This window comes from Dreissena polymorpha, chromosome 1 (genome assembly GCF_020536995.1).
Source record: "Dreissena polymorpha isolate Duluth1 chromosome 1, UMN_Dpol_1.0, whole genome shotgun sequence".
Taxonomy (NCBI): Eukaryota; Metazoa; Mollusca; class Bivalvia; order Myida; family Dreissenidae; genus Dreissena; species Dreissena polymorpha.
In genome coordinates, this window is record NC_068355.1 from 210,191,934 (window position 1) to 210,217,711 (window position 25,778).

Here is a 25,778-nt window from a genome sequence, read left to right on the forward strand (position 1 = left end):
AGCTCTGTTCATCTTTCTTTCATTGCCAACTATGCGACATTTTATGAGCTGAAAAACAGTGTTTAAGTATATTTTACTATATTATATATTCCACTATTGAAAATATACCACTATAAACGATTTTTTTAATCACGTGACCAGCGGCTGACGGCTATTTGGAAGGTGCATGCTTGGACGGTTCTGCTTGTATCCACACTGCAAATGCAAGTACATGCACAGGAAAGTTATGCAAATGCGACTCTGGATTTACGGCTAACTCAGAAAACACCACTTGTTTAGGTAAACACGTGTGAAAACTCAAACAACATTGTTATCTAAAATTTTAATGTTATATATCTAGAAATTCTCAAAAAGTTTGTAACGATACATACTATGCGTGTCGTTTTGATCAAAAAAGCTTTTTCAACAATTATGATGATTACAGGTTTACACATTTGCAAGAAATAATTATATAAATTATTCTGGTAAAAAAAAGACATTATACGAAACTGATATTTACGTTGAAAAACGTATAATTAGTTACAAATACGTGTTTTACTTCAGTCAACGGTGCACTTGGAGGAAAATGCACTGCTGCAACCGAATGTGTCAAGACAGCAAATGCCGGAACCTGCACTTCAGCCAAATGTGCGTGTGATGCAGGGTTCATCTTAAACCCAGCTAAAACTGCCTGTTTAGCTGGTGATACAGGTAACAAATGTATAGATACTACACTATTTTTTTTTAAATTCTACAAAGCAAACTAGCAAACTATAACACATAACGTCTACCAAAATGATATATAATAAATGATTTTGTCTAATTAATCATTTATGTAGGAAGTTTTCATCTACATGTGTACACATCAAGCATTCGTATATGTTTATGCGTTTAAATTATTTAGACGATACAATTAGTAGCATCTTGAATAATAGGCATGTATCAAAACCTTTGTCCATTGTTACAGGTTCCGTTTCCATGGCATCAATCTGGATAGTGGTAATCACGTCCATGTCTCTTGTTTTATATCTATAGTGTACGACCAGGCCTTTTGCAAAAACAAGTGACTGTGGACAGGTCATATGGAAAAAAACAAAGAGTAGTAATGTGTGCTATAACTATATGCAGATTTTTGTTCTTTGTGTGTGTGGTTGTTCTACAAAATCCACGATGATACTTCCTTTGATATTTTTCCGTTTTTGAATAATGGATTGTACTTAGGTAGAAATGAATCGTGGTGGACATCTTTATATATCATTCAACACAAAGAGCATGTAATATGTTCAAAATAGAAAAGAGTAAACGTGTAATCCACGACTTCACGAGGATTTTCATATAAAAAGGACATTTGTTTGGTTTGCTTCTGTAGATCTAGCCAAATTACAAATATAAAAGGCAAAGTTTCTTGATTATATATAACATACAATTAATTGAAAAAGAACTTGTGTTATGTTTGTGTTATATCAAACCCTCCCCGACCCAGCTGTCATAATTGATAAAGGGTAATTTTATACAAATTCACATACGTGTGTTTTCTGAAAACCAATTGATTTCATGTTTATAATCCAAAATAATTACAACATCACGAAGCATCACGAAAATATGCATAAACAATATTAATGGTTGTGATGAGAGCTGCTTTAATACACTACCAACAACAGACAATTATAAGAAAACGATGAGAACAAATAAGTCCCTTTATTAGTATCATGAACGCTTGATTATGCTTATATTCCTGACATAATATTCATAAAAAGTTATACACAGCTTCTTTATTTTATAAATAAGAATATTTATTTTATTTTTTCCGAAGGTTCATAGAGAAATATCAATGAATTTAATCTGATGTCAGTGTTTCAAACAGTGGAAAGTAACAGTGAAAAGTATCGATTATTTTCATTATTTTACCTGAACTATTTTAAGATATCTTTGGTTTCCCCATTGTGACCCCCAATTGAAGGCACTTTTACCAATGGAGACTACTCAGCTTTAATGTTTATAAAAATAAACGGATGAGCTTTATTTTAAAACTACATTGGGGCGCCAAACCGGAAATTATTTTGTCCGGAATGGCCAAAATAAAAAAATAATCTGTTGTGAGCATTAAATAAAAAGAAAATTTGCTGGATTTGGTGGAATATCGATTTTTATCGACTCGTGACCATAGCAAACATATTTTTTCACGATTGGCGCATATCATTTTTAATGTTCAATTTTGAATTAAAATCGATATTCCGCCCAATCCTACGAATATGCTCTATGTCATTAGGTCAGCAACCTTCACACACCATTTGTTCCAATTCAATTTAACGTAGGGGAAATGAGCAGAATTTCTTGTATATATGCAAACAAATAATACATATATTTGATATTGAATTCAGTATGAATTAATTTACTCTATTAATGAACTAATTGCAGGTAAAACTGTTTAAAGACAGAAGGCTTTCAAACTGCTCTTTAACAGTTTAAGAACAGGGGCAAAAATGGTCTTTGCAGTACATATCAGATTTTTCTTAAATTACCATTGCAACCCTAGGATAACACGCGATACACATTTTGCTTATTTATTTGTGTAGTTCTAAATAAACAGCCAATACATGAAACATTGCTTGTATTGGCACACAAACATGTCGGTATATATAACGGTTAATATCCGCCTATGAATACCTAGGTATACATGATTAGTCAAAAATGGCGTCGTCGTTTACTTACACTTTCAAGCAAAATGTAAATGTTTGAGTTAATTACAAATATATAACGTTATTTACTAAATATCCAACTGTAAATATGTTTTACAAAATGAAGTAAACAATTTTATTTTACTTTAAAGATTAAAATGGGATTAACATGGATGCAGTAGAATTTTAACGTGTCTTCGACCAAGCGTCGGTCTTTATAGTATGGTTCAGAAGTTTAATTAAAATACTATGAAATATAATATAATTTTCCTTCAGCAACCTTGCTTTATGCTTAACTTGTAAATAAATAATGATCAATATGCTACTTATCATTTACCTCGAGTACTGTATATTAAAACCTATGACCTCGGATCTGCTTCTATGCCCATATAGACCTCAAACTATTTTATTAATTAACACGACCCCGGGTCAAGACCTCGGGTCACGTTGAAATGACTCCGGGTCTGTAATGACTTTTTACCTTATGTATAGAACCTTATAGTATTTAATCATAGGTGTATTTATTGTACAAAGGGATATGAAAACAACACTTAACGATACCTTTCTATGTATATTTTCAATAAGGAATAAAACCTCGGCAATGCTTACCAGAAATCTAAGGACGCTAATAATATCTGAAGGGGGCAGGGGATTTGTTTGACCAAATTTCGAGTTCCGTACGACCGTAAACAGTCAAATGCATTTCATCAAAATAAAGCCTTTTTGTGTCAGTGTCAAAACATAGGCAACATAAATTGAAAATACAACCAAAGATAAGGCTGGCTTCTTTACTTGTGAAACTATGGCCCATTGATCTTTACCCCCACCTACCTCATTTTTAATGAAAATTTGAGAAATTTGACCCATTGTATGGCATGCACAGTACATTCAAACAGTATGCAATCCTAGTTTTGGCTACATTACTCATTAATTTCATGCTGTGTTTATTAACCTAGAAAAATGTCTCCCACACGTTTAGATTTTTCGCAATTTACCTTCAAAGTGAATAGTTATGTTCTGTTTCTGCAGCGTAAAATATTGACTTCCGCCAAAAATGAAAACCTCCTTTTTGAAGATTCAAAATGTCTTTGCTAGGGAGCTGTCACTAGTTTCAATGTTCTTTTCCAAAATGTTGAGACATCATTTCTAAAGCATAACAAAAGAAATACATCTTATAAATACCAAATTTATTTTTAAAGAACAGATGTTACCCATACCCTTAAGATATGTAATTTTCATGGACCTATCCTCTTTCACTGATATATCCCCTGCCAACATAACTAAAAGGAACAATATACCCAAAGAAAAATGGACGTAAGTAAAAACAGTGTTCGAGTAAAAATTGCCACAAAATAAGTGCATTCGGTCACTGACACAGGCTAAATACCAAATTATTCGACATAGCAATTCATTATTTGTGCATTAGGTTGCTTACGAAAATTTGTAACTAAATGGTCATATATGTCGTCAAAACATTCTTAATATTGAGATGTTTTCGTTCAATGGGTTAGATTAATCCAACTTCGCAAATGAGCTTTCGAGACAAATATTCACTAAGCTGTGAACATAATCAAGTGTATCCTATTGTCAGTATTTCATGGTTTTGACTGTCAGCTGGTATTCTTGATAGACACTGGACTACTGGCACCAACGGTAATAAGAAAGCATGTGAAAAAACTTACATGTCATCCCAATGAATGTGGATATCAAACAATAAAAACGGGACCATATGCAACATCGCCAACACATCATACTTAAATAAAACATCATATATATAAACGTGTTTAAGCATCGTATTCACATTCAGAATATTCTTTTAGCACACAATTCTCTTAAAACACGATTCTCGATTGCCATATTGTCCTAAATATAGAATGGGAAATATAACGTCTGCTGCAACTATACGGGAGGTAAGCAGCGAGAGAAGTGGGATGAATATTTGCACTTTGACAAAGCATATCATTTGAAGTTTCTTTCATTTAGTTGAGTTTAAACCTATTTATTTAAGTATAGAAGGCTTATGGCTTATTGAAACTCCCTCATCATATGGGACGGTAATCCTGATAAAATAAAGCGAACTCAATTAATTCAATCAGTAGAATATGGAGGTATCAGACTAGCGGATATAGATTTATTCCTGGATGCAATAAAATGCTGTTAAGTCAAAAGATATTTAGATGACACCAATACGAGTAAATGGAATTTATTCAACCAGAAAATCCTTTAAACATATGGTGACTCCTTACCTTTTGAATGTAATATAGACAACAATATCTTAGACGAAATTTCAACCAAAACATATTTCTATCGAATGTTCTATCGGTATGGTGTAAGGTTACTCATAATTTAGAAACCAAAATAAACAATAAAATCATTATATGGAACAGTAAAGACATATCCACTCATAATAAAACGTTTTTCTATAAAATTGGTTCGAACGAAACATACAATATGTAGATCATTGTATTACTACGGAATAAAAGACTTATATTCCTTTGATAAGTTATACTACATATTTGGAATACCTACAAGTAATTTCCTGATGTACTACACATTGATAAAAAATATACCCATACATATTAAAGCAGTAACCAATACAAATAACACACCATGCACTCAAAAACCTTTCGTACAAAACATAATTGCAAAACAAAACAAACCAAATAGTAACACTTTTCAAGTTAAAAACCCTGCCGAAAGCTATAAAGCTCAATTTAAATGGCAAAACCTTCATGGAGAATTATTATTTAATTGGAAACAAATATTTGTCATGACATATAAATCAACTACTGATTGCATACTGAGAAATTTTCAATATAAATACATCCAGAGAATCATAGCTACAAATTAATATCTTTTAAGTGCAACCTATCCAACACAAATCTATGTGATATGTGTAGTTAACATATTGAAACAATAGAACACCTTTTCTTGGAGTGTAAACATATTCAACCTCTATGGAATCAATTGACAACCTTTTCTAGAGAAACAACAATTAAATGCAAAACTATCTCTCTTGGGCATCAGTTTGGGGGTAAATACCTTCAAAATACAACAGGTTAATATTGCTGTGAACTTCATAATTGTATTAATGAAATAGTTTATATTCAGCATGAAATACAGAAAACAAGCACTAACAATGACCTGTTTTATTAATTATTTAAAACTGAAAATTCCAATTGAAAAAGAAATAGCACTAAACAATAATACACTTTATATATTTGAACAAAAATGGAAACACATTAAACTTTCATAAACAAGTCCAGTATGCTTTCTACCCACCTTATACAACTCATCCTTAGTCATAACTATTCTGTTGTTTTTCATTGTTTTTCTTTTTTTAAACACCTTTCACAGACAACTAAAGAAAAATACATATAATCTTTTTTAATCAAAGGTAAACCACAAGGTCAAAAAAGTATATATTAGCATATCTTGTATAACATGTTTGAACATTATTGCTACTACACGGTATCACTTTGTTTTATGATCATATACATGTATACGTTGTATGTATTATATTGAATAAAAAATGTATTATTTTTTCCTATTGGTGATCTAGATAAATATGTTTGACATATAGGAATAAGGAAACTCCAGGAACATTAGTCTAAGAGAAACTTTTATCTGCTAGTAATTTATTTACAGCATATGACCAATGCATATACATGACAAGACATATTAAACAACATTAGACGTTCAATCATTATTAAAGATATTTCACCGCCTTGGGAAGGTTGATGGAAAGCATACAAACATGTATTTCCGGAAAAAATCTTGATAAATTTAAACACTAGTGCGTTATACTAAAGGCAGTCTTTTTGATTCATTACAATTACAATGAAAATAAAACATTTCATAATGTTTATACGTGTATCTTTTTGAGATTTATAAAATAATAATATGTATGCGTTTTACTAGTTATACAATTAAGAAGTATACATTGCCTAAAGAGTAGTATCAATTGAAATCATATATCGGACGTTACCCCACATGGTCATTTCGTTTAATTGTTATGTGCTTTTTATTTAGACATTGTTCGGCAAACATATATTGTCTACATCTGAGGACTTGATCCCCATTGTCTTGCAGTCCATTACTTGACAAACATATTTTAATAAATATATTGCAGTATGCCATAGAACATATCTGCACCATCGTTGTGGTTTCAGGTCTTGTGCGATCCGCATTTTCAGGTAGGAAAAGGACACTAAATTGTCAATTGACCCTGTACAAACAATATATTACGTTTAAGAACATAAAAATATTTTATAATCAAGTTATTTAAACCCACAGAACATCGATGTGGTCGGGTCCATTTTTATACAATTTCAAAGTGTATTGATATTGTGCTTGTGTAGTAATTTTGTCGAGAAGCAAAACGTCTTTACATATTCCACATTAAAGGAAACATAATTATTAGAAAAAAAGAAAAAAAATATTATTGAAGTATTACTGTTTAAGTATACGCGTTCGTTAAATTGTATTAAAAATAATGATCGCTCCGTGTTAAAGAACTCATAGTGTTTAAAACCAACGTTCATATTTTTATATAATATAATATAATAGTCACAAACTTGTTATATTTTAGCTGCCGGTGAATTGGCAGGAGCGTGTGCAAATGATGCAGCTTGCACAAGGATCCCCAATGCGACCACGTGCACGAATAGTCTTTGCACGTGTAATACTGGGTTCGTTGAAAATACTGGCCACACGGCTTGCTTAGGAATGGAACGATAGCCCAATGTACAGTATGAAATAATACATACAAAAGTAAGCAAATGTGAAACAGTAAACCGAAAATTTATATAAATATCTGTAACGGCATTCTATCAATCGAAGTTTTGCCATTAGTATGCCATTATTCGTTTGCACACATATACAAAGCATCTAATAAACGTCCGAAGTTAATTTAAATTTTGAAATAATCATCTTCATTGCATCATTTTATAATTAAGGTACACCATACAAACAACAATAAAGTTACAACAAAACAAGTAGTTGTCGATGTTTGTTTTACAATATAGCTGCCTAGGGAGGAACTTGTGTTTCTAGCTCCGATTGCACGGGCACTCCAGGCGCAGATGTTTGCAGCACGGCCCTTAAGTGCGAGTGTAAAGCCACCTTTACAGCAAACACCGCCAGAACAGCGTGTATAGGTTGGTATCGTGAAAAATAGTATTGTTTGTTAATGATGTCTACTTGTACACAAAAGGCTTGTATTTGGTTCCGCTCGATCAAGTAATTAACAATAGTTGCTAAGATCATTTCGAGTCAGAGTAAATTGATCTCAAATAACGCAAATGTGTTTTGTTTGGCAGCCGCCGGTGCTCTTAATGAAACAGGCTCTGTTTTAGTGATATTACTGAACTTACCAATGCTGATATTTGCAATACAAATACGATTTTAAGCCACATATACGTCGAACAATACTTAAACATTTTTACATGATATACAAAAGACTATATTTCGAACCTTAATGTTCGCTTGCTTTATATACAACAAATGTTTACTTTCAAACATTTGCGTTACACAGATATTCGTACGTAGTCAGACGATTGTTCCAACGAGTTCGTTATCTCGTTCAAATTCCATGACACAATAAGTAATGAGGACAAGGTACATAGAATAAAGAGTCTTCATAAACAATTGTTTCATCTGAAAATGTTTGATGATGCATTGTGGTACATAGAACACTAAATTATAAATGCATTTAATTACAGCCACCGGTTCTCTCAAAGGAGCTTGCACTTCAAACACTGTATGTACCGGAAATACAAATGCGGTAACGTGCACTTCGAGTAAATGCGAATGCAACACAGGGTACAAGGCCAATACAGGAGAAACATCATGTGAAAGTAAGGGGAGGCGGAAAACTACAACGGGCGAGGCATGGTCAGGAGTGATAACCCCCAAAAAGGGTTAGGGTAAGGGTTAGGGTTACGGGTCGGGTTAGGGTTAGGGTTGAGTTTAGGCTCACCCAAACCCTAACCCGACCCCCTTACACTAACCCTAACGCTAACCCTCTAACCCCCTCCCCCTTGCGCAATCCCATACCATGCCTCGCCCGTTGTCGTTTTCCGCCTCCCGAAAGTAAGAGGCTTTTAGTGATTATAATGTTTGTATTTAATAGTTAATATAAACACGTGAACTATCCGGTAAATTCAATGAAAATGCCCGATATAAATAGTATTTAGATAATAATATTTATATTTATTTAAACTCGCATGACTACAAACAGTGTCTGTTTATAAAATGTATTTAAACAATGCGTAACTTGCATGCTGAAATCTTTGAATACAAACAACATTATTTGTGATAAAAACAAGAGTTTAGAAAGTATAGCGTAGAAGTTTCATATGATTTATTAATTACATGTATCAGGCTGCAAAACAACACAACGGTCATTATATATCAATGGCAATGCTTGTTTTATTATTTAAAGATATGCAACATTGAGAGCCACTTAAAAATGAATTAAATCGTGTTCGTTTAAATAGCATCATTTATTGCAAGTGTATACCTTTAACGTAAAACGGTACTATTAAGATAATATGTTATTGTAAAGTAGCGGATGGCTACCTGGAGGGAGCATGCATGGTAAACACTGACTGTACCAAGACACCCAATGCAGGGACATGTACATCTACCAAATGCAAATGTAATACAGGGTTCACCGCAAACAGTGGAAGCAAAGCTTGTATAGGCAAGTCATTCCTGTCTTATGATGTTTTTTACAGACCATAAGAAATCGAGTTTCCCCTCGACCCACGGCTGATTCTTATTGATATAGTTTTACAACCAGCTACGTTATGTCAATATGGAAGGTTGAATAATGCTATAAATAATTTGTATGTTTCTACTAACACATCCGAATAATAAGGGTAAGCAGCTCAGCAATTATTTTTATCTTTATTTTTGCTCGCTAACCTAAAAAAAAAAGTTTATTGTGGTAGATGTTCCTTCGGCATCTGGCGTCGTGTGTTCTTTGTCTCCTCCTGTTAATCGGATTTTTACGAATCTCAATAGGAATCAATTCTAGGAGACTGTATTTCATTTTTTTTATATGTCGGTTTGCTCCAGTACATATGCAGGTCACCTGAGCAAACAAAAGATTACGGCTGAACTATTTGGGTTTTAAAAATGTCTCAATTTGTTCAAATCATGCCTCTGTGGTCAACACTGGCAACGCCACAGGGGTGACATACTGCACATAGACGTTAATTAGTAAATAACTTACAAGAACGTTTTATGAAACTACAAGTTTTAGAACTTTGATTATTACTTTCATCAGACATAGTTCCTGTACCAAGATTATTCAAATAATGCAACTAGAATAAAAGCTAGCCGCGTCTTAAAAGTCACAATATCTTTTAGACTTATAAAAGAAATGACTCCACAATCTTTTTCTCTGAAACCGCTCGGGTAAGGTATTAAATATTGTTGGTGTTACAGTGATCTTGTATAAATATTGTTCAAATCTCTGCCTCTGTGGTCAACACTGGCTGCATTTATAAAGACTTACATTATTTTAAATTTCTTGATAAAAACAACACGGCAAGATAGTGTTATATAGACCCTGAATTGGGGTGTATAATTGAAATTATATAAATTGCAACGTGCCATATTACATTAGATTGTGGTCCTCCACAACGGTTGTTCAAGTTTAACACATTTTACAAATTGGTTCGAAACTTGCAACGCCCCACAGATTATAGATGAAAATCTTGCATATTTCCTCGCAACATATCTTTAATGTTACGTAAACGCAAATTAAAAAATATACAGTTAAATGAAGTTAAAAAATGAGATCGAATACTCATCTTAGCATATGTATAAAAGGTTTAGGGTAGGCACTACAAAGGGTCATTCTGGTTATTTGTTTTCAACATTCTCTATGTTCTACCTACGATATAAATCCTATTTAAATGTCATTGGTATTTATGGAAGTGAAGTATTGAAATGCCGGGGCAATTACTGTTCTATTCATCGATTGAATAAGTATGTGTGTTTTTGTTTTTTTCATAAACGAACGTCAACGCACCATAATCCGATACAAGTTATAGATTATTTTGAATGTTACATACAACTCTTGATTGCCTTTTATTTGGCTTGAAATATTCACAAAAAAACTTTATCGACAATGAAGCTAACGGTGCCTTGGGAGGAACATGTGTTAATGATGCCGCTTGTACGGGAACAACAAACACTGTTTGCACAAGCCTCAAATGCGATTGTAAAACCGCCTATATATCAAACACCGCTGGAACAGCTTGCATAGGTTGGTATCTTGAATAACATTATCCATGTCTGTATATTTAAAGATATGCAACATTGAGAGCCACTTAAAAATAAATTAAATCGTGTTCGTTTAAATAGTATCATTTATTGCAAGTGTATACCTTTAACGTAAAACGGTACTATTAAGATAATATGTTATTGTAAAGTAGCGGATGGCTACCTGGAGGGAGCATGCATGGTAAACACTGACTGTACCAAGACAACCAATGCAGGGACATGTACATCTACCAAATGCAAATGTAATACAGGGTTCACCGCAAACAGTGGAAGCAAAGCTTGTATAGGTAAGTCATTCCTGTCTTATGATGTTTTTACAGACCATAAGAAATCGAGTCTTCCCTCGACCCACGGCTGATTCTTATTGATATAGTTTTACAGCCAGCTACGTTATGTTCATATGGAAGGTTGAATAATGCCATAAATAATTTGTATGTTTCTACTAACACATCCGAATAATAATGGTAAGCAGCTCAGCAATTATTTTTCTCTTCATTTTTGCTCGCTTACCTAAAAAAAAAAAATTATTGTGGTAGGTGTTCCTTCGGCATCTGGCGTTGTGTGTTCTTTGTCTCCTCCTGTTAATCGGATTTTTACGAATCTCAATAGGAATCAATTCTAGGAGACTGTATTTCAATTTTTTTTATATGCCGGTTTGCTCCAGTACATATGCAGGTCACCTGAGCAAACAAAAGATTACGGCTGAACTATTTGGGTTTTAAAAATGTCTCAATTTGTTCAAATCATGCCTCTGTGGTCAACACTGGCAACGCCACAGGGGTGACATACTGCACATAGACGTTAATTAGTAAATAACTTAAAAGAACGTTTTATGAAACTACAAGTTTTAGAACTTTGATTATTATTTTCATCAGACATAGTTCCTGTACCAATATTATTCAAATAATGCAACTGGAATAAAAGCTAGCCGCGTCTTAAAAGTCACAATATCTTTTAGACTTATAAAAGAAATGACTTCACAATCTTTTTCTCTGAAACCGCTCGGGTAAGGTATTAAATAGTGTTGGTGTTACAGTGATCTTGTATAAATATTGTTCAAATCTCTGACTCTGTGGTCAACACTGGCTGCATTTATAAAGACTTACATTATTTTAAATTTCTTGATTAAAACAACACGGCAAGACAGTGTTATATAAACCCTGAATTTGGGTGTATAATTGAAATTATATAAATTGCAACGTGTCATATTACATTAGATTGTGGTCCTCCACAACGGTTGTTCAAGTTTAACACATTTTACAAATTGGTTCGAAACTTGCAACGCCCCACAGATTATAGATGAAAATCTTGCATATTTCCTCGCAACATATCTTAAATGTTACGTAAACGCAAATTAAAAAATATACAGTTAAATGAAGTCAAAAAAAGAGATCGAATACTCATCTTAGCATATGTATAAAAGGTTTAGGGTAGGCACTACAAAGGGTCATTCTGGTTATTTGTTTTCAACATTCTCTATGTTCTTCCTACGATATAAATCCTATTTAAATGTCATTGGTATTTATGGAAGTGAAATATTGAAATGCTGGGGCAATTACTGTTCTATTCATCGATTGAATAAGTATGTGTGTTTTTGTTTTTTTCATAAACGAACGTCAACGCACCATAATCCGATACAAGTTATAGATTATTTTGAATGTTACATACAACTCTTGATTGCCTTTTATTTGGCTTGAAATATTCACAAAAAAACTTTATCGACAATGAAGCTAACGGTGCCTTGGGAGGAACATGTGCTAATGATGCCGCTTGTACGGGGACAACAAACACTGTTTGCACAAGCCTCAAATGCGATTGTAAAACCGCCTATATATCAAACACCGCTGGAACAGCTTGCATAGGTTGGTATCTTGAAACATTATCCATGTCTGTATATTTAAAGATATGCAACATTGAGAGCCACTTAAAATAAATTAAATCGTGTTCGTTTAAATAGTATCATTTATTGCAAGTGTATACCTTTAACGTAAAACGGTACTATTAAGATAATATGTTATTGTAAAGTAGCGGATGGCTACCTGGAGCGAGCATGCATGGTAAACACTGACTGTACCAAGACAACCAATGCAGGGACATGTACATCTACCAAATGCAAATGTAATACAGGGTTCACCGCAAACAGTGGAAGCAAAGCTTGTATAGGTAAGTCATTCCTGTCTTATGATGTTTTTACAGACCATAAGAAATCGAGTTTTCCCTCGACCCACGGCTAATTCTTATTGATATAGTTTTACAGCCAGCTACGTTATGTCCATATGGAAGGTTGAATAATGCCATAAATAATTTGTATGTTTCTACTAACACATCCGAATAATAAGGGTAAGCAGCTCAGCAATTATTTTTCTCTTTATTTTTGCTCGCTTACCTAAAAAAAAAAGTTTATTGTGGTAGGTGTTCCTTCGGCATCTGGCGTCGTGTGTTCTTTGTCTCCTCCTGTTAATCGGATTTTTACGAATCTCAATAGGAATCAATTCTAGGAGACTGTATTTCAATTTTTTTTATATGCCGGTTTGCTCCAGTACATATGCAGGTCACCTGAGCAAACAAAAGATTACGGCTGAGCTATTTGGGTTTTAAAAATGTCTCAATTTGTTCAAATCATGCCTCTGTGGTCAACACTGGCAACGCCACAGGGGTGACATACTGCACATAGACGTTAATTAGTAAATAACTTAAAAGAACGTTTTATGAAACTACAAGTTTTAGAACTTTGATTATTATTTTCATCAGACATAGTTCCTGTACCAATATTATTCAAATAATGCAACTGGAATAAAAGCTAGCCGCGTCTTAAAAGTCACAATATCTTTTAGACTTATAAAAGAAATGACTTCACAATCTTTTTCTCTGAAACCGCTCGGGTAAGGTATTAAATAGTGTTGGTGTTACAGTGATCTTGTATAAATATTGTTCAAATCTCTGACTCTGTGGTCAACACTGGCTGCATTTATAAAGACTTACATTATTTTAAATTTCTTGATTAAAACAACACGGCAAGACAGTGTTATATAAACCCTGAATTTGGGTGTGTAATTGAAATTATATAAATCGCAACGTGTCATATTACATTAGATTGTGGTCCTCCACAACGGTTGTTCAAGTTTAACACATTTTACAAATTGGTTCGAAACTTGCAACGCCCCACAGATTATAGATGAAAATCTTGCATATTTCCTCGCAACATATCTTTAATGTTACGTAAACGCAAATTAAAAAATATACAGTTAAATGAAGTTAAAAAAAGAGATCGAATACTCATCTTAGCATATGTATAAAAGGTTTAGGGTAGGCACTACAAAGGGTCATTCTGGTTATTTGTTTTCAACATTCTCTATGTTCTACCTATGATATAAATCCTATTTAAATGTCATTGGTATTTATGGAAGTAAAGTATTGAAATGCTGGGGCAATTACTGTTCTATTCATCGATTGAATAAGTATGTGTGTTTTTGTTCATAAACGAACGTCAACGCACCATAATCCGATACAAGTTATAGATTATTTTGAATGTTACATACAACTCTTGATTGCCTTTTATTTGGCTTGAAATATTCACAAAAAAACTTTATCGACAATGAAGCTAACGGTGCCTTGGGAGGAACTTGTGCTAATGATGCCGCTTGTACGGGGACAACAAACACTGTTTGCACAAGCCTCAAATGCGATTGTAAAACCGCCTATATATCAAACACCGCTGGAACAGCTTGCATAGGTTAGTATCTTGAATAACATTATTCATGTCTGTATATGATGTCTGCTTGTATTAAAAGTGCCTTTATTTGTTTTTGTACGATCGAGAAATCAGCAGCTGTTGTTAAATTCATGATAAATCAGTGTAACTTGATATAAAATAACGCAAATTTGGTTTTATCTATGGAGTCTTACATTTATTCTAATATCTAAAAGAGAACGCGTTGTATTGATATTTATTTGTATTGTCATAATAATAAAATGTATTAAATCTTGTAAATGAGATATTTAACTAGTTTTTATAAGAAACATGATTATATTATATTTTGTTTTACATTTAGACTTGAACTAGTTTTGATATTTAAATGTAGTATGTAATCCTAATATTTGACAACCAACATGCATACTTTTTAGTAAGGCGCTTTGATTCTAAAATTTAAATTTCAACAAAGGTGAATAAACAAAACCGACAATCAACAGCAATAGAATGAATGTGAAATTCTCTTAAAAGTAATTAAAGCTGCTAAAACTTTCATAAACCATACATCATATTTTGTGGAACAGTTTATATACATTACATTTTAATAAAGCTCGAATGCAATCATCTGGATCAAACTCAAGAGAACTGAGTGCCATCAGGCATAAAAAAAGTAATTTGCTTCTCCTTATTTTGTTTTTAGTAACTCTTTGACCTAGTGGTTCAGGGCAAGCGGCTACACTTTATTTTTTAGGCGCGCAGACAGAGAGGTCAACAGCCATGACAGAATTTGCAGCTGTCACAGTGTGCACAAGCTAATCAAGGACGACAACAGCGAACAATTTCTGTGCCTTCAGCGCTTTGATTTACTTTTTATTTCTGACTTGACAAGCAAATCATTTGTAAATATTGAATAGATAAAGGTGTTATTAGAATTGATTTGTGTGAGAATTACATGCCAAGCAAACAAAAGATGGTTGATAAGCCCATTGGGGCCCATTTAAAATAAATCTTTCTGCCTTTAGTTTATAAACATGAACATGGCAAAAAGTGTACCTTATCAATTAAATACGATTTACCATAGCTGTACTTTTTTTTTACAGAATCTAATACAATGTTCTTGATTTGTGTTTCAGTTCAAGAATTGAAAAGAACATTCGTGAACTGGAAAACGAGCTCAGAGCGCTTAAAATGCAGAAAAGTGGATTCTGCATAAAGGATATTATAAATGATACAGACAAGGTATGTGAACCAAAAAAAAAATAATGCTGGCTTCAAGTTTAAGGTGCCCTATCATAAATATTTATTAAAAAATCATTTATTTTATTCATTGTGTCTATTTGATTAAAATCAAACAAGAAATATGTTATGGTGGTTTTGCAAAAGTAAACGCTATACATTATGTCACATTAGAAAAGTTTAAGTTTAAAAGGCAATATTATATAATTATAGTGTAGTTGACAAATTGGTTTGTATCACCCCACTGTAGAGTCAGGGATGGAAATTAGTGGTTGCCCGTGACCCCGGGGCAAGTAGATTTTAGCCTGGGCAACTTAAATTCAAAAGTTGGTAGTTCAGCCGGGCAACTAGCTTTTTTAAGCTCGAAACATTCAAGTACAATTAAACATTTAAATAAATTTGGCGACTGTTGGTTGATAATTGTAATAATATTTATTCATAATGGCCAAGGACATTATTCAACTCAGACTCATATTAAGACATTATACACATGTGTAATGTAAGCAATTTTGTTCAGTTATCTTTTATTTAAAGAAAGTATTAAATACACATGACACTACATGTACATTATACTGGGCTCGTAAATCTTCAGCTGAGCAACCAAAATAGTAAAGATGGTTGCCCGTGTGGGCAACCAATTGTAAAACGTTAGTTTCCATCCCTGAGAGTGTTAACCCGCTTCAACATATAATATAAATTGATGTTAATTATTGTAGATGCTGTTGTATACATCATTTCCACCAGATGTATTTCAAGTGTTGGTGAACATGGTCAACAGAATGTCACCCTTCAATTACTATTCTGGCTGGACAGTGTCATGTTTTACGATTGAGGACCAACACCTCATGACATTGATGAAGCTGCGGCTTAACTGTAAGGACTTGGATATGGCAGTTCGGTTCAATACTAGCAGGGGCACTGTTTCAAATATCATTAATACCTTCATATGTGTGTAACATGAAATTTTATTTGATGGAGTTCTACAGAGTGTTGGAATACCAAGTATACTTAAATGTAAAGGGTCTAGGCCAAAATCATTTTAGGATTTTAGTTCTTCAAGGATAGTAATTGATGCAACAGAAATAATACAAGATGTTCCATCTGATATGAACTCTCAAGCTCTTTCCTACAGTAATTACAAAAGCAGACATACTGTTAAAGCGGTTACTTGTGTGGCATCAAATGCATCTTTAGTATCTTGTTCGGATCTTTATCCTGGCTCTACATCAGATTCTGCTATTGTAGAACACTGTAACGTTTTAGACCAGCTACAGCCAGGTGATATGATTTTAGCAGATAAAGGTTTTAATATGTTTGATAAACTTCCATCTGGTGTCTCGTTAAACATCCCACCTTTCAAGTAAAGGTCATTTTACAAAGAAGGAGGCTGAACTTTGCTTTAAGATAGGAAGGAACAGAATCCATGTAGAACGAGCAAATGAAAGGATAAAGAACTATGATATTTTAAACCATATTCCGTCACAATATAGGCATTTGTCAAACAAAATATTTCAACTATGCTGTTGTCTTTGAACCTTCAAGCACCTTTGCTGAAGGAAATTGCTGATAAATATGAAATAACATAGTATGAATTAATAAAATTGTAAAACTGTTTTCATATTTATTTGTTATTATTATCTCATACCATGTTATATGTTAACCTAGACATATGTATATCAATAAAAAGTCAATATTTCTTGCAAAGTTCCAAAATGTAAATATGTAATAAAACATTCAAGCATATCAAAACATGACTCAACTAACATAATGATAGACACGCTTATGAATGAAACAAAGGGCAACTAGAGCTTTGTCACAGAGATGACGAATACCCCCACATGCCGCATTGAAACAGAATATTTTGTATGTTGTCTTCACAAAAAACAGCGGACGCCATGCTCAATGTTTAAAACGCACTAAGTGACCCTGTGACCTAGTTCTTGTCCCGGCATGTCCCATGTTTCAACTTGGCCTAGACATTATCTAGATACAACTTCTGACCAAGTTTGGTGAAGCTCGGATGAAAACTACTTAAATTAGAGAGCGGACACCATGCTTAATGTTTAAAACGCACAAAGTGTCCCCATGACCTAGTTTTTGACCTGACATGACCCATATTCGAACTTGACCTAGACATCATCTAGATACAACATCTGACCAAGTTTGGTGAAGATCGGATTAAAACAACTTGAATTAAAGAGCGGACATTGAATACGGACCGACAGACTTACCGACAGACATGCTCACTCCTATATAACCCCCTTAACTTCGTTTGTGCGGGATAATAACTCATTTACAATTTACAAACTGAAATAACACATGTGAGTACAAAATGCCAGAATATCTAAATAGATATTACCACACTTGGTTAAATGTCATTAAACAGAAGGATTGCACTGCCTTTAATTAAAGGAGGGTAAGAATGTTTTGAAATAAAAGCCAATCATTATGGGGATGTTCATTCCCCAAGAATCATCCTTCACTTTACGAATGATCTGCATGTCTATTGGCGTCCACACAATCAAATCACAACAATTTGTCCCCGTCAGGTTGATTTGATCCTGAATCTGGTGCCAGTAGTCATGGGTCTCTTTTAACATCAATCCTTCAGGAGATGATGGCTCTGAAACAAAAAATATAGCAATGAATTGCTCTGTTAAAGTCAAAGACCATAGGCAGCATTGCACTGGGTTGAAGTTTTAAGTTGCAGATTTAATTTCTAAAAAAACGTTAAAGTTGTGTTATTCAATAAAGACCTTAAATTGATTTTAATGATAAGAAAAGAAATAAAATCAGTTATTTGTTTTTAATTGATCCTCTTTTTTTGAAAAAAAAGCTGTTATTATATCAAAGGCATTTAAATGACTTTATTTAAATGAAATTATTTACCTAATAAGAAGTCTTTATTGAAACAGCATGCCTCTGCAACAGTCATGTCTTTTGCCGAGAATGTGCACTTGATTTCCATGATGTCTGGTGACAATAGCAGTTGCCCATATCGCTGCAAGTGAACAGGTCCATTGTACTCCCCCTGAACAAGTCCATCTGGGGAGGCACCAAGGACACCAGACTGGTGAAGCCAAATACCTGTGATATAAGAAAAACATAAAATTTCTGTAACTTAACCCATACAATTTACTCCACCTCGTATGCTGTATGACACTATTAAACATTTTTATAAAATTTTGCCTTGAAATAGTACCCAAGATGAACTGTGCTGATGCAAACATACATATACATATTTATACTATGTTCTACTCTACTACCATCTACGGTACATTTCTTGTATTAATTTATAAACTAATGGAAATAAGACAATATTATAATGTATCTTTTTTTTTAAATCTTGCATATGACAGTTTATTTTAAATGTTAAAATGAATAAAATTGAGTAAATGAGAATCAACTAAAATATATGTATATACATGCCTGTCGGTATAACAGTTACACTCACTGCTTTGCAGTAGTCGTCTATGGCATTTTTGTAATGGGTAATGCCCCACTGGATAGGGGCCCGTTTTTCAAGGTTGTAAGCACTAAGAAGGCGTTTCTTTAAAGATACCGTCAACCTATGGAACGTAAACAAGCATTTATAACAATTATTGTTTTTTGCACTTCATCTTACTAGAATTTTCAATGAAGAAAATCTAGTAAAACTTGTAGAGTTTATCTAGATCTATAAAAACAAAAAACTGGTCTGCTCTTCATTAATTAAACACTTAATTATTTACCTGTTGCGTTTTGCAGCCGATATGATCTGTTCAAAGTTGGAGGCAGTAAATCTGAGCTTTCTTACTGCAGCCCACAATGCATTTTCCCTCTGGCCATTAGTCACAAATGCAGTCAATTTTATTTCTTCTGTACTCAGCACTAGTTAACCCAATAACCATGTATGTGGCTGTGATTCTGACAGGTATTCAGGGCTCTGCAACAAGTCTTCAACGCTGCCTGAGATGCTGGCTCCTCCGACAGTATCCAATGTAAAGCTAGAAAATAATACAATAAAACTTACTGATATGAATTACACAACATTTGTCCCAATTGTCAGCATTCCTTGGTTCACCAGTGCAACCCATTTACCAACTCTCCATTTATCCGATATTTATACTAAACTCATTGCATTGAAGCATAAATGTCACACAGACTCAAGTGTCAATGTCAACTCAGAGAGCAGATAATGAAACATTTACAATAGCTATTGCTGATTTAAATACATAATATATAATAATAATAAGCACATAAAACACACACATAATTTATTGTCAAACATGTACATATGTGTTCATGGTCTTCACATTTAATAACCAAGACCTATGAATATGAACATACTTTTAACAAATGTGTGTCCTTTCACAGGATGATTCTGGTTAACGTATGCGTGCAACAAATCAAACCCGGAAACGATTGACCCGGGCTTCTACGAAGACTCGTATTTAATCAAATAATTCTCTGTTTTACACATACAGATGACAGGTCCAGTTGTAAGCTGATTGATTAGTTATACCATCAAAGTGGAAAAAAATTAGTTAAAAGCCGCATGTTTTCGGATAGCTCTTATATTGTGTATGGTTCACACTATTCTATAAAAAAGGTATTCTTAATTGTTATAGTTTAATAAATTAACAATTAGATATAACATAAAAATAGTACGCACATTAGGTATATTTGTAAGTAACGCTTTCGGTAGTGCAACCAGAATAGTCGAGCTAATAAATGTGTTCATAGATCATTGCAGTAATCACAAAGGTTAAAAACAGCTACTGTAATCAGCGAAAATTAGAGTCGTGTATGACACCATGTGCACGAAAGACATTCTAACGTGATGAGAGAACATTACTGCGAATATCTGTATTCTAGATATAATTTAATTAATAAAAGACAATTTGTGTCGCAATTTATTTTGCGTGTGGTGTCCAATAATGTGAAATAATCTACTTTAAAATGGCAATCACTCATCGGGGTGAAGTTCAGAGCATGTTTTATAAGTGTTGCTTCGTTTTTGGCACCATTAATAGTAGAAGTAGATGAAGTAGTGGACTATGTTGAACAAGCAGTATAGGTAGGCAACACATATATTATATATAATATATAGGTATGTTCTTTTAACATTATTGCGGGGCGCCACTATTTATACAGCATACATAAGTTAAATTCGTTCATAGATTGATTTCAGTTTGTTAGTTGAATGATTTTGGTCATCTTTTACAAAAACACGGGCATATGACATATACATGAGTGTGTATAGTTTGATCGTCCAACTATTGATCCGCTAGAAACATTTATTCTTTCTCATAATTATGCTATTGAAAGTTTGTCACGAGCGTGTACACACACAATGCATTTGTGCGACTAAATAATATATCCAGCTTATTGGGTTTTTTCAGAAGGAGTTTATGTGGTGAAATTGTTAAAATTAATTGCAAACACAGCAGGCAGCTCTGGTGATCGTGTTGGTATGATTTAAATAATACGTGTTGTATAATTGTTTTCGAGTAAACCAAGTTATTGTCATGAAATTGTTTATATTATTTTGAAAATCATTTGTACATGTATATATTATTATTTTTTATTGTGCCGTTGTTGATAACGTTGTTGGAGTCATTATTGTGGTTGTTGTGAATGTATTCACGCCTTTCATTTTCAGCGTTTCTCATTTTAAAACTCTGCCGATGTATTATGAGGAAAAAAGGTTCTTACCCAGTGATTTGTGTGTGGTGTGTAACCTAAAGCATGCTTGAAATTTGATTGAGCTCTAAAATATATGCAATTTAATGAAGTTTACTGAATTTTAAAGGCATTTGTGGGTGGAAACTGGTATTGTAAGACAAAACTTGGTGGAATAAGTGTTCGACAGTGGAAATTGACACTAAGTGCAGGATACAACGCCTAAAACAGACCTGTTTACTTCTACGGATTCGCGTAGTTACTACGAATTATTTGGCTAAACTACGCACTACGGATTTGTACTGAAAAACTACGGATCTATCGATCAAAATGGTCAAATTTCAGTTTTTAATCGTATTTTCGCTTAATTTCGGTCTTAACGGGTAATGTATCAATCATAATCATTTTGGCGCTTGCCTAGTAAAAAACGTTGAAATTCAAGCCTCCCGGGGAACGAGTTCTGATCAAGCTTGTCGAGTCGTCACCGAACGACAACTGACTTGCGTATTGGTTCGCAAATTAAGCCGAATATATACGATTTTACGTTGCTTTCCAGTATACACATCTCTCTCTCTCTATTGCGAAGAATACCGACAATAGTCGATGTATCAGGATTGAGCACGCCTGTTTTTACACACGTCCAAGATGGCGGCAAGCAGACGAGAAATTGCGATTAACGGCGAAAATAGTAAATACCATTCAAATTAACAACGGATATCATATGGTCATTAGGGAATAATGTAATGCGTGTGTCAATTAATGCAACATACTACGTTTGAGATTTAAAAAAAATATTTATCAGAAAACTGCACAGTAAATGTGCGTCACGGAAACGAGTGTTGGAAAATTGTCTACTCACAAAGTTAAAGCATTTATTATAATAAGATGAGTATCGTTCGAAAATGGAAAAAGACGAACATGAATTGATTAAATGTTAGTGGATTTGTGTGTAATCAGATTCATATGCGTATTCTGCTTTATTATGTTTGTTACGCTGTACAGTTTAATAAAATAGCATTGAACTGAGGTTGTCAAGTGCAAAATATTGAAAGGTAAACAAATAAAATATAATATTTGTACTCCATTTAATACATCATTTCCACAGCAAGAACACTAAAGGATGTTTGTCAATATTTGTTAGTTTTCCCCTTATGATATTTAATTTAAAAAAATACTGAATTAAATTAATAGCTATTCTTAAAGAGCTTATGATCAAATGGTGTATTTAAGAATCTATAGATTATTGCAAGTTTAATATGCATATGGATGGTATTAACTAAATATTGTCTTCATTGTAAGAAGCACTTTATAATATAAAATGCTGTCAAACATGCACTTAAAAACAATTTTAATTCTGTTACTTATAATCATATGTATAATGCTTAATGTCTCCCAATTTCATGGTTTATCGCGCTATTTTACCAATTTCATGGTTTATTGCGCTAATTTTCCCAATCCAAATGGCACAAGCTGTAACAAATAAAAAAAATCACTTAACATATTTAATTATTAGCAACTAAATTCATCTAATGCTTTATGTACCGTTAAACTGATATGTGACCTATTCATAGTGTTTTAATGCTCAAAATGATTGAAAAGTTTAAAACTACTGACAACAGCCCAAAACTACTGAGAGATGCCCTCCATACTACTGAGAAGCAATCGGTAGGGTAAACAGGTCTGCTTAAATCGCGGTAAAGTTGAGTCGGACTAGGGGGACTATTCACTCGGGGTGAAACGCAAATCTTTTGCGGTGTGTAGAAATACCGAAATCCCCGTAATTACCGAAATCCCCCGAAATCCACAGAAATCCCCCGAAATCCACCGAAATCCCCAATAATATTTATTATTTATCAAAATACTGCGGTTATTAAGATAGAATATTGCAAAATACAATCAATTCACTGATGAAAAATTGTTTATATCCATGTTTGGTGGTGAAAAACTAAAATATATACATAATTATTGGGATTCCGAGTATGAAACCATAGTGCATGTTTTCACAAGCACGATCAGGTACAGAAATCACCGCTGTAAAGATCTTCAAGTGTCAAAAAATCATCTGGGTGGCTTTTTGATATTAGAAAGAAGAGGTACAGACAAAAACTTAACAACAATATCCCACTTCTTTTGAAAAATATTGACTTGTAGCGGGGATTTCGGTAATTCTACAATCGCCCACAGAGTACCGAAATCCCCCATATTTACATCTGAAAGTGTCAAAAATATCATTTGTATTATTTTTTTTTGGCTTTGCTTGAATGCTTACGTGCAAAAAATAATATGAATGTAAATTATTAAGCACACTTGACAGCATAAGTTGCCTCTTAAGGATGTTCGATCGTTTCGTGATTTTTAAAAAAATATCCAGAATGCTATAATTTTTTGTAGGGTGATTAATGGATATGTATCTGAAGTAAATATCAAATAAAAAAGGGGGGTCACCGTGAATAATTTTGAGATATTGACGGTTTTTAAATGCCATGTGCGTTTTAGAAAAGGTCATTTTTGCGGGGAATAAAATTGGGGGTACGGTAAAACGTTTGTGTGTAAAACATTTAAAATGGACTAGTAGTATTGAGATTGTATTAGATCAGCAACTGTAACATTTGTATTATCATACTGAACACATTTAAAACCAAAAATATTGGAAATGGTAAAAAGTAATGAGACATAAGTATGACTAGTTTTTTGTTTGTTTTGAACTTTTTATTGCACAGTTCAAAAATCGATGACATACAATACAGATACAAATTTCTGTTGATGTAATTTTCATATTCATTTGAAGTTCTCAATAATTAAAGTAAACTAGCTTAGCATAAAAATGAAGTAAAGAAATTGATAGGTCACCGTGGATTTTTTTTGGCTACATACCTTTTAATATGGACTTAATTTCAAAAATATAATTACTCACATTGTAATAGTAATTAAAACAAATCTTTATAATAACTGCTCCATAACAAATAAAGTTATCAACTGAAATTTGATACACGTAGAAATATTTATTATATACATACTTATGGAAATATTTCAGATGTAACACATGAAAAAAAACATGTTGATGTTCAAATAAACATCTTTAATTACCCCACCCACCTGTTACCCATGTTTAGTACAGTCCGTGGGCACCTCCCGTGTGCAAAAAAGAATGAAAACTAATTTATATATCAATTTTTAGGTAAATGTCTGAAGTGTCAGAAAATTTTGGGTGGACGTGCCGCGTGATGGTACGGTTTTTGTATTATGTAATTGTGTTTGGTTGCCATGGTAACAGTTTCGAAATACTTCTATTTCCAGTTTAAGTGCTAAAAAGGTCCCATAATCGTTTTTTTATTCTGGGTTTATGATATTAAATTACTTTATCACAAAAATATTTTAAATGAGATCACACACACGCTATTAATGATGGTAAACTGTACTAGTATTCTGATAAATTGAAATTGGGATAGCATTCAAATTACTGTTGACTATTGCATACGTTTTTGATATAGGAGACACACTTTTATCATAAGTAAGGTTTCAAATATTAGATTGACAAAGAATCAATGGGGTTAATTAATTAGTTATTGCATAATTTGTAACAAATGTGTGTAACAGATAAAAGTAAATGGTTGTATAATGATCAACTTGTAATTACAATATAAAACTATGGAAGAATACAATACTTCATTTATCAACGGTATGATTAATGCAAACCATAGCTTGTGTACATAACTGAGCTGTTATCAAATTCGACTAAGAGCCATGTACACACATTACATTTTACACCATAAGCTTAATACAATACAAATACATTGCTTTCAAGCTATAATCAATGTAAAATTTACATATCAACATTGTGCATGTACTACACATTTGCACTGAATATATGACAAACATGAGTACATATGTAACAGAGTCAGTCAAAATATATGATATATAGCATTATATTTTTTGCATTCTAAATAATCAAAATACAAAAAAAGAAATATAACTTGAGTCACCAACAGTCGGTCGTCATTATTTAAGACTATATATATAACTTAATATTTATAACATAGAAGAAGATGTTTAAAGGAAAAGTTAACGCACGCACGACGGACACAGGATCATGACATAAGCCCTGCTGGCCTTTGGCCAGTGGAGCTAAAAACAACATTGAATACAATAAGCGGGGCAATAATGTTTCACACACCATCTGTGGTTTAATGCACTGCCAAAAATATCTTACAACTTAGGTGAAACATGAGAAA

General features: G+C 33.2%; 1 protein-coding gene across 2 annotated transcripts in view; it reads left to right on the forward strand.

Moving 5' to 3' along the window:
• Window positions 1-25,778, forward strand: part of LOC127864845 (latent-transforming growth factor beta-binding protein 2-like) — a 177,055-nt gene that overhangs the window by 16,134 nt on the left and 135,143 nt on the right. Inside the window, exons 6-8 of one of the 2 annotated variants that reach the window (XM_052404741.1) lie at window positions 142-279; window positions 544-690; window positions 947-1,420. The exons of the other annotated variant lie outside the window; for it this stretch is intronic. Of the exons in view, the coding sequence (XP_052260701.1) occupies window positions 142-279; window positions 544-690; window positions 947-1,014 (353 nt within the window). The 3' untranslated portion in view covers window positions 1,015-1,420. Of the gene's footprint in view, window positions 1-141; window positions 280-543; window positions 691-946; window positions 1,421-25,778 lie in introns of those variants that run through there. 2 annotated transcript variants of the gene reach the window in all.